This window comes from Streptopelia decaocto, assembly GCF_964273445.1.
Source record: "Streptopelia decaocto genome assembly, chromosome: 16".
NCBI lineage: Eukaryota > Metazoa > Chordata > Aves > Columbiformes > Columbidae > Streptopelia > Streptopelia decaocto.
In genome coordinates, this window is record NC_138671.1 from 524976 (window position 1) to 537870 (window position 12895).

Below are 12895 nucleotides of genomic sequence, written 5' to 3' on the forward strand. Positions count from 1 at the left end.
CGCCGCGCACGGGTGGTTGGAGCCCAGCGACGGCGGGCCGCGCTGCGGGACCGAGCCGGCCCTGCCCGCGGCGGGCCCGCCCGCCTGCCCGGCGGGCACAGCCCCGGTACAGCCCCCGCACGGGCTCCCGCCCGCGGTTCCCCAGTCACGCCGGCGCCGGCCCAGACGCGCCCCGTGGAGCCTCCACCCCGTGGGTGCGGGGACAGCTCCCGCTCCGCGCCGCGGGACACGTGTCCGTGTCTGGCTGCAAACGGCCCGAACCCGCGGGGCTGAGCTGCTCCGGTGCCCCCGGGGCTGGGGGCGGCCGGCGGCGCTCCCGGCGCGGGGCACGGTCCTGGCCCGCAGCGCAGCTGCAGCCGCCGGGGTCCCGGCCCCCCGCGCCCAGCCAGGTCCCGCTGTTCCCGCCCGCGGGCAGCGCCGGGGCGGCTGCGGGCCCGGGCGGCGCCGGGAGCGCACATGGTTAACGGCGGCCGCCCGCGCCCTGGGTCACATCTGGCGGGGGGAGGGTGCGCCTCGGCCCGCTCCTCCGCTGCCTCCTTCGCTTTCCAGAAAGTGCATTTCCGCCCGGGCCGAGGCGGCGAAGGGGCTGCGGAGCGGGACGCGGCGGAGCCGCCGGGGCTGGCGGGCGGCACCGGGGGATGCGCTAGAGCAGGACGGGCAGCGCCGGGCGGGAGCGGCCCTGCCCCGGAGGTAGGTGGGGGGCAGGTTCGGGGGCCCCTGCGGGCCTGGGGACCAGCGCCCCAGAGCTGCGCCTTGTCACGCACCCATCCGCGGGTGCCATTGGCATCGGTGCGTCCCCACGGTCCTCCGAGGGCACAGCCCGACCCGCAGCCGCCCTGGGAAGAGAGAGGCTGGGAGAGGGTTGGTGCTGGAGCCTGCACAGCTCCGCCACAGCTCCCCCAGCGCCCCGCGCCCAAAAAGCCCGTCCCTGTGTCAGCCCCAGGGCTAGGCCACCCCCAGGCATGTCTGCAGGGGACGTGGTGGCCGCAGGGGTCCCCAGCGCAACTCGCTGGTGCTGCTGGGTGCTGCAGGAGCCGGAGGGCAGTGACCGCCTGCTGCTCCCTGACCGCAGCTCCCTGCGCGGGTCCCACCCTGCTGTCCGCTGGGCCTGCACAGCCCTGGGGTGCGAACAGCGACCGCCCCAGCTGCCGCAGCCAACGGTGGGGGCAGCGGTTCCAGCGGCACGTCCCGGGCACCAGCGGCATCCCGGCTGAGCTGCTGCGGCTCAGGGACGGCCGTGTCCACCGCCCCGAGCAGGGAGGGTGAGGCGGGAGTGCAGGTCCTGCTGCCTCCACAACAACCCGCTGCTCCGAGCCCCCTCATCCCTCCCCCGGGGTTTGCTCTTGTTCCATCCTGCTCTTTATCACTGCCTGGAATGTAGCGCAGGATGTTTTGACTTGCAGCCTCAAAGCTTTTTCAGCCACTGAATTTAACTCTCCAGGCTGCTCCTGGGGAGCATCCAGCCCTGGCAGGAGGAGCAGCGTCCCCTCGGCAGGACTGCGCGTGCCCGTGCGCACACAGGCGCTCCCGCCCCGCGTGCCCGCGGCGAGACGCGCTCGCCTCCATTTCCAGCACCGACAGCCCGGGAGCGCGCTGCCCTTCTCGCCGGGAGTTTCCTGGTGAAGGATTTCTTCCCCTGCAGAGCGGTTCCCTGCAAAGCTGCGTTTTCCCCAGGGCTGAGCCTGCTGCAGGTCCCGGGGGAACGTCTGCTCTGACAGTCCCAGAGCTGAGGGAAAGCCACAGGCTTCCCAAATCCCAGGTGGGCTGCGTGGCGCGGGCAGCGCCGTGTGGCTGGCACAGCTGGAGGCCAAGCAGGGGGAAGAGCCAGGGCTGAGGCTCCCCGGGGGGCACCTGCTCACAGAGCGGGGCCACGGGCACCCGGAACCAGGCGAGGGCACAGCCCCTGTGCAGAGGGCGCGAGCAGCACAGGGCCCTTTGGAACCCTTCCCCGTCCCTCCACCCCTTGCTGCCCGTGAACGTGATTCACAGCCGGGCATCCCTCGACCCGGCAGCCCCTGTGCTTGGGGACAGCGGGGACGGCTGCCCAGAGCCACTGCTCAGAGAGCAGCTGGTCACCAAAACAGCAGGATTCCACCCCAGACTCCCCCAGTCCATCCCCGCTGGGGCCCTCACTGGTGGGTGACCCAGGGCACAGGGCTGCACGGGCCCTTTGTCCTTTGGGGCACGGCTGGACAGCGTGGGGAGGGCAAAAGCTGTACCCGCCTGTGCTGAGCAGCCAGGGATCCCGGGCAGCGGCCTCCCCGTCCCAGCACTGCAGGGAGCGGGACCCCGTGCCCATCGGCTCGTGCCCCAGCGCCGCCGCGGCCCCGCTGCCGCGGGATGCCGAGCGCCGGGCAGTGCCGCACGTGTCCAGACCTTTGGGGCCGTGCCCTGGCACCTTTGGGGCTGCAGGGCGAGGTGCTGTGTCCGGCCCCACGCCCTGAGCCGATAGAGCTGTGATAAGGCAGGGAAGGGCAGCAGAGCTGCCCGGGGCTGGGCCGTGGGGCCACCAGCTACTGCAAATATTGGCTCTGGCCCCACACAGGATGTTTCTCCCAGGAAGGTTCCACCCTGTGGCTCCCAGCTGGGGCGGCCAGCCCGCATTCCCGTCCCCCACAGCAGGCAGGGCTGCGCCCTGACATTCGCCTCATGCTTCTGGAGCTGCCTGTAATTCTCCTGGGTGCTGACAGCCCGAGCTGCGGCTCTTGGGCTGAGCAGCAGCGCTCGGCCCAGGATGTGGCCAGGGCTGCTCCTCGGCTCCCGGGCGCTCCCCTCTCCCCTCGTGCCAGCGCTCCGGAGGCTGCAAGGCCCCGGTTCCCCCCTTGCCGGTGAGCCCACAGCTCCAGCGCTGCCCCAAACGTGGGTCTCCCTGTGTCACGAAGGCGCATTGCCCAGCTAGAGACAGCTGTTTAGGTGCAGATGGTCCGTGCAGCTAGAACAGACGCATGTGCCTGTGCTGTGGGCTGTGCTGGGAAGGGCTGTTGCGAGGGCAGCCTTTGGGGCTGGAAGCACAGCTGTGCCCTGCCTGGGGCCGTGCGGTGCACCAGCTCCCATCCAGGGACAGCCAGGCTGGTGTGGCAGGGTGTCCCGGCAGCTCCTGGCACTGCCAGGTCTTGCCATCCTCCTCAGCTGTCCCTGGCATCTCCCAGGGCCCCGCTGCAGCATGGAGGGGCTCTGGGCACCCGGTGTCCTGCTGCTGTCCTGCCTGCTGCTGCCCTCCCTGGCGGGGACCCAGCCCAGCCCTGACCCACGTTTGCGGACAGACCCCGGGGAGGCACCGTCCCCGCACCACGATGCCAGGTGAGGGGGCCCTGGGACTGGGGCAAGTCACAGCAGGGGACAGGGCAGCCCTGGCACTGCCAAGGGCCCCGGCCCCGACCCGTAGCTCCCTGTTGCTCTTTGCTCTCTGCCCTCGCAGGGCCCCGCGGGAGCAGACGGCCGGCGGCGCCCAGGACGGGCTGCCCCCGCGGCCCCGCTGCGTCCGCTGCTGCGAGCCGCCCGACCAGCGCTTCTACCCCCCGTACCAGCCGCTGCCGCAGATCAACATGACCATCCTGAAAGGTGAGGACAGCAGGACCCCGCGCCACTGCCTGCTCTGCCGGCGCCTGTGCAAACCGGGCTGCCAGGGCGGCGCTCCGGGGCGCTGCTCTGGCACACACTGGGAGCCAGAAGCTGGGGCTGGGGCCTGTGGTCCAGTGCCTTGCACGGGCAGGAGCTGCTCCTGCTCTGGTGGCCTCTGGGCAGCAGCTCTGCGGGCAGCAGCAGAGCCCAAGGAGGAGCAGAACAGGGCTGGGGGTCCCTGTTGTGTCCGTCCCCTTCTGTCAGGTAAAGGGCTGCCAGGGCACTGTGTTTAGAGATGGCACCCGCATCTGACAGCACAACTGTCCCTCCTGCTTCGTCCAGGCGAGAAGGGGGACCGTGGTGAGCGAGGCATGCAGGGCAAATTCGGCAAGACGGGGGTGGCCGGCAGCAGGGGACACGCGGGGCCCAAGGGACAGAAGGGCAGCGTGGGCGCCCCGGGGGAGAGCTGCAAGAGCCACTACGCCGCCTTCTCGGTGGGCCGCAAGAAACCCCTGCACAGCAACGACTACTACCAGACCCTCATCTTCGACACGGAGTTTGTCAACCTCTACAACCACTTCAACATGTTCACGGGCAAGTTTTACTGCTACGTCCCTGGGATCTACTACTTCAGCCTCAACGTGCACACCTGGAACCAGAAGGAGACGTACCTGCACATCATGCGCAACGGCTCGGAGGTGGTGATCCTCTACGCCCAGGTGAGCGACCGCAGCATCATGCAGAGCCAGAGCGTCATGCTGGAGCTGCGGGAGCAGGACGAGGTCTGGGTGCGGCTCTACAAGGGCGAGCGCGAGAACGCCATCTTCAGCGACGAGTACGACACTTACATCACCTTCAGCGGCCACCTCATCAAGTACAGCGGGGACCCCTGAGCGCCTGCTCCCCCTCCCTGGGACGGGGGTTCTGGAGCCCCTGCTGCCCCCTCGCCCCGGTCACGCCACCCGCCGTTATGCTGTCAGCCCTTCTATGTGCCACCCCCCAGCACCTGCACAAGTGTGTGAACAGACCATCCCCCGCTCCGCAAGGCGGACCAGATGCACCTGGAGCAGTCGGAGCCACTTCCAGCCTCTGCTGCATTTGTGACCTGGGGGGCAGCCGCTCGCCTGGGGCGGGCAGGGAGCTCATCCCCCCGCGCCGGCTCCAGAGCCGGGTTTGCTGGGGCTCAGGCACTGGTGGCACTGGATGCGCGCTGGCACCAGCTGAACGGGTTTGGCCGCCGGTGCCCCAACGCGAGGCAGCACAGACACGTGCACCACGTTCCGCCCTTGCCCTGTCGCGCTGTGCTGTGCTCTGCCAGCTCCTTCTCCTGGAGAAGGGCAAAGGACACTCAGCAGGAAAGCCAGTGAAACCCCCAGGGCCTCTGCTCCCTCCTGCAGAGCTGGCTCCCCACAGCGCAGCATTGCAGTGCGGTGTGGGTGCCCTCTGGGTGACACCCCCCAAAGTGCTTCCACGGGGGAGCGGGTTGCATCAGTTCCCTACTGCATGTCCCCATCCCCGTCCCACCCGCCGCAGCCGCAGCTTGGTGCCGGCGCTGCCGCAGCTTGGTGCCGGCGCTGCCGGGGGGGCTGGCTCCCCACTGCAGCCTTGTGTGCGGGGCCTTTGGCCTCAGCTGCCTCCCCTTCAGTTATATCTGCTGGCCAGGCTTTGTGTTTCTGTAGATGCGATGGAGCAGGGCCCGGGGCAGCGTGCTGTCCCCTGCTCTCTCTGTGCAGCTCGTGACCACATTAAACACCCCGCAGTATTCTCCTGCTCACATTTTCAGTGTGTCCCCTTGCTTTGCGTGTGCGGCGGCTCCAGGCAGCTCGGGGCAGGTTCCTGCTCCCAGGTCCAGGGGCTCCCTGGGAGCCAGGAGCTGGCGCAGCGCTGCTGAGCTGCTCCGGGGAAGGGAAGGACAGACCAGCCTCAGAGACACCCGAGCCAGGCGCTGCGCGGCCCAGCTGCTCCCCAAGGGCCAGGGAGCTGGAAGCTGAGCGCGGTACCAGACTCACCGGCCTGCGGCAGGGCAGGCTGGGATGGTGGCCGGTTTACCAAGAGCCGGATCATCTGGCAGCTCCATGGTGATGAGCAGCTCTGAGGCTGAGCTGGGAAGCCGGTGGGTCAGGATGGGCGGGTCCAGGACAGAGCGGCAGCTGGAGAGCAGCTTCAGCACAGCAGGGAGTGGCGGCAGAGCTCAGGGCTGAGCTTGAGTAGAGCCCGACAGGTGGGGGGGGGTCCAAGTGGGATTGGTCAGGCTCTCTAGGACTGGTAGCACCTCCAGGGCGCTGGCACGGCTGTCCCCATGGGGCTGTACCGGGGACACCGCAGCAGCGGTGGAGGAGCTGCCCTGCACAGCGGGGCCTGTTCTGGGACACACCGCCCATCCCGCACCCGTCCCGTCCCGGGACACCCGGTGCACCCCGGGACACGTCCCGCGGCGGACACGGGGCGGGCCGGGCGCTGGGGGCGGGGCGGAGCGGGGCCGGGCGGGCGGAGCCCCGCGGGCCGCGCCCCCGGGAGAGCGGGGCCGGGCCGGGGCCGGCGCCGCCGTCAGTGCGGGCAGCGGCAGCGCCATGGCGGACGCGCGGGACGGGCCCGGGCGGCGCGGGAGCAGGGACGAGGCCGGGGCGGAGGAGCCGGCGGAGGCGGAGCGGGCCGGGCGGCGGCGGCGGAGGTGGGCGCGGGGCCGGGACCGGGATCCGGACCGGGATGGGATTAGGATCAGGATCGGGGTCGGAGCCGGGATCGGGGCCGGAGCCGGGATCGGAGCCGGGATCAGGATAGGGATGGGATCGGGATGGGGGTCGGAGCCGGGATCAGGATGTGATCGGCGTCGGCATCGGGATCAGGATCAGCAACGGGATGGGATCGGGCTCGGAGCCGGGATCGTGCTGGGTGGGATCGGGCGCTGGCCGCGGTGCTGGCCCGGCCCGGCGGCGGGTGCCGCGATGGCTCCGAGTTGCCCGGCCCTCACCGCCCTCCCCGGGCAGCTTCCAGCCGGCGACGGAGCCCCGGGGAACCACCGTCCTGCATGACACCATCAGCACCCGCCCGCAGCCCCTGCCAGGTGAGGCACCGCGGGGAGGGCGCTCGCTGCGCCCCTGGGTCCCCCCGGGCCGGTGTCGGTGCCGGCGCTGAGCCGCACGGGCAGCGCTCCCCGGTGACCCCGTCCCACATCTCCACACCTGTCCCAGCGAGGTACTTTGACACCAAGACGACAGAGCCCGTCAGCTTCTTCTTGTCCAGCCTGGAGGAGCTGCTGTCCTGGCAGCCCGACGGCGATGACGAATTCAACGTCTCCGCTGTGCCGCTGGCGAAGCGCCAGCCCCCGCTCCACAGCAAGAGGCCCCGGACGCTGGTGTGCCATGACATGCGCGGCGGGTACCTGGAGGACAGGTGCGTGCCGGGTGAAGTGACAGCAGAGCTCAAGACCTCAAACCCCAGACCGCCGCTTCCGCTTCATCCGATTCCTGCCGGTTTGCCCACAGGCGGGCGGGCCGGGAGGGGTTTGGCTCTCGGCTGCAGAGCAGTGACCGGGCTCAGGGCAGCCCTCGCTGGGGTCCGCGGGGCGGCTCAGCGCCACCGCTCCGCCAGCTCCCAGGGCGTGAGTCGGGCTCCTGCCCAGCCCGTCCGCGGGCGTCCTTCCCGCATTGCCCAACGCTCTTCCCTCTGCCGCTGCAGGTTCATCCAGGGCTCAGCCACACGCAACCCCTACGTCTTCTACCACTGGCGGTACATCGACATCTTCGTCTACTTCAGTCACCACACCGTCACCATCCCGCCCGTGTGCTGGACCAACGCGGCGCACAGGAATGGCGTTCCCGTGCTGGGTGAGGGCAGGGCCGGGCCTGCGGAGCTCCGGGCGCGTGGCGGGATTGCTGGGCGCGTCGCTGACTCTGCCCTCGCCGCGTCCCCAGGCACGTTCATCACGGAGTGGACGGACGGGGAGCGGCTGTGCGAGGCGTTCCTGGCGGGCGGGGAGGAGGCGTTCCGCGCCGTGGGCGAGCAGCTGGCCCGCATCGCGCAGCACTACGGCTTCGACGGCTGGCTGGTCAACCTGGAGAACACGCTGAGCGTGAGCTGCCGCGGTGCCCTGCCCTGCTCCCCTCCCTGCCCTCGCGCTGCTCCTCGCCCACCCTGTGCCCACCTGTCCCCGCTGTCCCCTGCCAGGCGGCGGCGGTGGGGAACCTGCCTCCCTTCCTGCGGCACCTGACGGCGCAGGTGCACGGCGCGGTGCCCGGCGGGCTGGTGATCTGGTATGACAGCATCCTGCAGAGCGGCACGCTGAAATGGCAGAACGAGCTGAACGAGGAGAACAGGTGAGCTGGGCCCTGCCGCCTCACCCAGGCAGAACCGGCCCCGGCTGCCCAGGTGGGGGCCGTGAGCCCACCCCAAACCCAGCCCGGGGGTGGTCAGGGTACGGCCCGCGCGGCCCTCGGTGGGCTGGTCTGCGGGCACAGCCGCAGCGTCCACCCCGGCCCTCGGCCCCCAGGGTGTTTTTTGATGCCTGTGACGGGCTGTTCACCAACTACAACTGGAAGGAGGAACACCTGGAGCGCACGCGTGCGCTGGCCGGGCCACGCACCACTGACGTCTACGTTGGCGTCGATGTCTTTGCCCGCGGGGATGTGATCGGTGGTGGCTTTGACACTAACAAGGTGGGTGAGCTGGGGGCAGGACACCCGCATTGCTCTGGGCTCCCGCCGACGGCTGCGCCGGGCTGGGCTGCAAACCCGGGTACGGTGGTGAGCAGGGGGAACCCAGAGCCACTGGGCTGCCAGCCAGGCATGGAGGGGGAGCCGGGGAACCCTGGTGCTGCAGTTCCTGGAGAGGGAGGTGCGGCAGCACATCTGCACAGTGTTGTCCTGCCCCACGACAGGGCCAGTGGGACCTGGGGAGGGGGGAGAGGGCAGGTGACAAGGGGACCACCTGGCCTGGCCCGTGCTGCTCACGGCTTGTCTCCGCAGTCCCTGCGCCTGATCCGCCAGCACGGCCTCTCTGCAGCCATCTTCGCTCCCGGCTGGGTCTACGAGCACCTGGGGGAGGAAAACTTCCTGCACAACGAGAACAAGTGAGCGCGGCGCGGCAGGGCGGGGGCCACGGCGGGGCCGGGCCTGGGGGCACCGCGGGCTGGGACGGCTGCCGGGCGGTGGGACGGCACTGCCGGGAGACCGTGGCTGCCCGCCGGGCCCAGGCTGGCCCCAGTGCCCGGGCAGCGCTGCGCAGGGGGCTCTGCTCGGACACGCCTCTTCCTCCAGGTTCTGGGCCTCGCTGGCCGAGTACCTGCCCACGCACAGCATCTGCACGCTGCCGCTCGCCACCTCCTTCAGCCTGGGCATGGGCACCAGCAGGTTCCTGGCTGGGAAGGTGAGCATGGGGAGACGGCTTGACCCCGGTGGGCTGGGCAGGGGGTCCCTGCTCCCGGCTCCCACCTGGCCCAGCTCACCCCATCCTACAGGAGGAAGAGGCCGGTCCCTGGTATGACCTGAGCGCGCAGGAGCTCCAGCCCCTCTACCCGGAGCGCGAGGGCGAGCTGAGCACCAGTTGCTGCCTGCAGGACGCCTGGAGCGGGGGCAGCTCCCTGAGGGTGCAGGGGACCATCCCCGCCGGCGAGGAGCGCGTGGCCGTCCGGTGAGTCGGGGGGTGAAGCCCTCTCGCCACCTGGGCTGGGCTGGCACCGTGCCGGCACGGCATGGCCCACATGGCCCGGGCAGAGCTGTGTGACCCGGGGCCCTGTGCCGAGTGTGCCGCAGGGCTCTGCCCGCACCGTCCAGCAGACCTAACCCGATGCATCTTCTCTTTCTCTCCTCTCTCTCTCTCTGTCTCTCTCTGGGTGGATTTGGGGTCATCAGCCTTTTCTCTTTGCAGATGCCGGCACCCCCCAAGGTCTTCTTGACCCTGCTCTACAAGTTGGAGGGGTCACACCCTGATGGGTTCGCAGTTTCACTGGAGCTCACCACCTCGAACTCGGGTACCTGCTACGAGGGCAATGTCACCTCCCTGCCTGGTGAGGACTCTGTCCCCTCCTTGGTCCCTGCAGTGAGCATCCACTGTGGGGCTGTGACCAGCTCAGCCCCTTGTCCCTCTGACCCTGCTCCCTCTGCCAGAGCCCAACGCCCGGCACCATCCCCGGTTCCTCCCGGCACCACCACCCAGCCTCGCCAAGCTGCTCGCTGCCTGTGACCGCGGTTCCCGCGGCTGGACCAGCCGGTGAGCGCCCTGCCGGCACCCGGTGAGCGTGGACAGGCGTGTGCCCTCGGGGCCCCCTGCCCACTCTGCCCCTTCGCTCTCAGGTGCTACGAGCTGGAGCTGCAGGACTGCAGCCTGCGAGACCTGTCCCTGCTCGTGTCCCGCCAGCAGCCGGGCCCGCAGGAGCTGCCCTTCACCTGCCTGCTCGGGGAGGTCCGGGTGAGTGCCCCGCGCTGCCGGCCGGGCGGCTGTTTGCCCGCCGCCCCCGGCCCCGCTCCGACCGTCCCGCGCTTCCCCGCAGGTGCTGGACGCGGCCAGCGCGGCGGCCGCCCCGCCGCAGGTGCAGAGCCTGGCGGCCTCGCAGCTCTGGTGGCGGGAGGGCGCCGGGCCCGAGCAGCTCTCGCTCAGCCTCACGCTGCGCTGGACCTTCCCCCCCGGCCGCGCCGCCGGCTTCCGCGTGTTCAGCCTGGGCGGGCGCTGCCCCCGCGGCCAGAGCGCCCCGCGGCCGCTGGGGCTGGCGCACGGGTGCCGGTTCCGCGCCGTGGGGCTGCCGGTGCCGCGCCCGCCGCCCGGCCAGTCCTGCCGCCTGGAGCTGCTGGTGGAGCCGCTGCTGCGCGACGAGCTGCCCGCGGCCCCGGAGCGCTGGGGGCGGCTGGTGCTGGTGTACTCCGCCCCGCCGGCCCCAGCTGAGCCGCATTAAAGCGATCGCGCTGCAGCGCCGCGGCCGCGTCCGCTCCGCGCCGGCGGGCGGGGGCGCGGGGCCGGGGGCTGCAGTTCGCGTCCGGGCTCGGCGGGTCCCTCAGGTCCAACCCCGGCGCTGGGCTCAGCGCTCGCCGGGGGCCGGTGGGTGCCGGCCGGGACCGTGCGGGGGGCCGCTCGGGGACCCCAGTCCCGCTGCTGCACCCTGCACTGACTGCACCCGCTGCCTGCGAGCTGCCTGCAGCCCCTGCCTGCAGCCCCTGCCTGCAGCCCGGCTGGGGCCGCCTGCCCTGAGCCCCCCAGCCCCGTGTGGCCCCCGCTGAGGCCGCCGCGGAGCGCCCCCCCGGCACTGCCCTCCCCAGGGCTGCGGCTGCTCCGCCGGCCTCCCCGGGACACCTTACACGGAGAAGGACAGAAAATTTATAGCAGCAATTATTTTCTCACAGTCTGGTGAGCAAGCAATTAGCAGGCGGGGAGGCAGGCGAGCGCACCGCGCAGCAGGGTCGCCCAGCCCCAGCTCCCCCCGAGCGCCGGCCCCGGGCCCACAGACAATGCTGGCTCCCGGTCAGGAAAATTAATATGTCAGCAGTTAAGCTCCTGCTTCTCTGGTGGGGGGCTTGCTCTGAAATGAATTGTCTGACGGTTTGAGAAATAGAGGGCCCCGTGCAGCCAGGGGAGGGCTCGCCGTGCCGGCACCCCGCTGCCTTGCCGTGGCAAGGCCAGAGCCCCGCTGGGCTCCCCCCGCAGCCCCCGCCAGCGCTGTGCCAGGACAGCCAGACCTGTGCCAGCTGCGGCCCCGCGCCCCCGCGCCAGTCAAAACCTGAGTCGCCCTGGTTGAAGAAAGAAGTCTTTATTAATAATTTCAATAATAATAATAATAATAATAATCCTTGTAATAATAATAATAATAATAATAATAATAATACTGTTTATTAGAATGGTCACACCTTTGAAGCATACAGGATGGGCCAGCACCAGCCTGCGCGCCGGCAGCCGGCAGGGGCTTTGCTGTAAGGAAGAAGCCAGTACAGCGATGGAAGGAGCTCTGTACAGGGGGCGCAGGGCTGGGGGGGCCAGGGCTATGTACACCGGGAATAGAAAAGGGGGAGCTCATTGCTGGAGCGTCGGGGGCGTCTGCAGACTATAAAGTGAGGTTCAAGGAGTGGCAGAGCCACGCAGGGTGGGGGGCTGAGGGCAGGGCCACCCTGCGGGACGGGGCTGCGCCCCGGGCGGGGCTTCGCAGCGCTCTGTGCCAATGGGCACCGGACCCGGCGCACCGGCTGCTGCAGACCGGCCCCGGCGCTTGGGCTGGGCCCTGCAGGCGACACCAGCCCCCAGTCCTGGGCGATGCCACGGCTGAGAGCCCACGCTGCGGGCTGGGGGGCCCCGCTGTCCCGGGCAGGGACGGCGGCCGTCAGCGCGGCGGGGAGCGGGCCAGGCCCCGGCCCGTCCCGGTGCGGGGGCCGCAAGCAGCTTCAGGGCTGCTCCCGGCGCGGTGGGAGCCCTGGATGCGTCAGGGGTTGGAGGGGAGGGAGGGGAAAGGGATCGCAAGCGTCTTGCAAGCTCCTCTTAACAAAAATTCCCTTTAAAAGGCAGAGGCTCGTCCCCCTGCAACACCCAGCGCCTCAGCAAAGCAGCTGCGCCGCCACCTCAGCTCCGCGCGGGAGCCGAGGCCTCGCACACTCGACACACTGATGACCGGCAAACGCTGGAGCTCGGGGAACACGAGGCCGGGTTCCCGCCCTGGCGCCCAGTCCCCAGCGCCGGGGAAGGGGCGGCGCGCCGCTCCGCTCCGCCGGCACCCCAGGGCGTCGCGCTGGGGCGGAAAGGAAGACGTGGTGCCCAGGCCCGGCGCCTGGGCGGGCGGAGGCCCCTCCGTACCCCCCGCGCTCGGCTCTGCCTCCGGCTCCCCTCCCTGCGCGGGGCCGGGGCCGGAGGGGCCAGTCCGGCCGGTCCGTGCTGGCCGCGGCGCTCCTCCGGGACTCGCTCGGTGCGTGTGGACAGTGTGGGGCTTTCACTTGCCTGTTGCCGCTTTGCTTTTTTTTTTTTTCTTTTGTTGCTTTGCTTTAGATTTTTTTATGTTTTATTTTTTTTGTGTGTGGATTTTTTTGCCCTTCCTGGTCCCAGAAGGAAACGGTCGCGGTTTCACTACAACAGAAACAGAGAGGCGGGTGTTTTGCTGGAGCAGCGGAGGGGCAGCCCGGCCGAGCTGCTGGCTGGGGGGGACGCGGGCGCCAGCCCTGCCCCCGGAGCCCCACACCGTGCCCCCCGCCCGCGCTGCCAGCCCCCGCCCCACAGCTTCCGGCCCGAGGAGCACGCAGCAGCCCCCGCCAGCTCCTGTCTCTGCTATGGGGGGGCAGAGTTGCTGCTCCAGGGGTGCCCGTGGGCAGAGCAGCCCCTCCTGCCTCACGGGGGACGAGCCCTCTGACCCCCAGCCAGGGCAGCGCCC

The 12895-nt window shown here is 70.3% G+C and overlaps 2 protein-coding genes across 4 annotated transcripts; both read left to right on the forward strand.

Annotated features, from left to right (window-relative positions):
- Positions 1 to 17: 17 nt before the first annotated feature.
- On the forward strand, positions 18 to 5331 carry C1QTNF1 (C1q and TNF related 1). 2 transcript variants are annotated; one of them, XM_082067248.1, is made up of 4 exons: positions 18 to 690; positions 3130 to 3300; positions 3419 to 3561; positions 3904 to 5331. In XM_082067248.1, exons 2-4 carry the CDS (start codon positions 3164 to 3166, stop codon positions 4452 to 4454), a joined length of 831 nt encoding a protein of 276 aa, XP_081923374.1. In that variant the 5' UTR covers positions 18 to 690; positions 3130 to 3163; the 3' UTR covers positions 4455 to 5331. The 2 variants fall into 2 exon arrangements, with proteins under 2 accessions (XP_081923374.1, XP_081923375.1); XM_082067249.1 differs by having other exon boundaries at positions 25 to 690; positions 3150 to 3300.
- A 767-nt stretch (positions 5332 to 6098) lies between these two features.
- On the forward strand, positions 6099 to 12752 carry ENGASE (endo-beta-N-acetylglucosaminidase). Of its 2 annotated transcripts, none has more exons than XM_082067327.1 (14): positions 6099 to 6232; positions 6549 to 6625; positions 6753 to 6954; positions 7240 to 7388; positions 7476 to 7633; positions 7729 to 7877; positions 8051 to 8216; positions 8526 to 8629; positions 8817 to 8925; positions 9017 to 9189; positions 9411 to 9565; positions 9666 to 9768; positions 9852 to 9966; positions 10049 to 12752. In XM_082067327.1, the coding sequence occupies exons 1-14, from the start codon at positions 6132 to 6134 to the stop codon at positions 10445 to 10447; spliced, it is 2160 nt and encodes a 719-aa protein (XP_081923453.1). In that variant the 5' UTR covers positions 6099 to 6131; the 3' UTR covers positions 10448 to 12752. The 2 variants fall into 2 exon arrangements, with proteins under 2 accessions (XP_081923453.1, XP_081923454.1); XM_082067328.1 differs by having other exon boundaries at positions 6211 to 6232; positions 6805 to 6954.
- Positions 12753 to 12895: the final 143 nt, after the last annotated feature.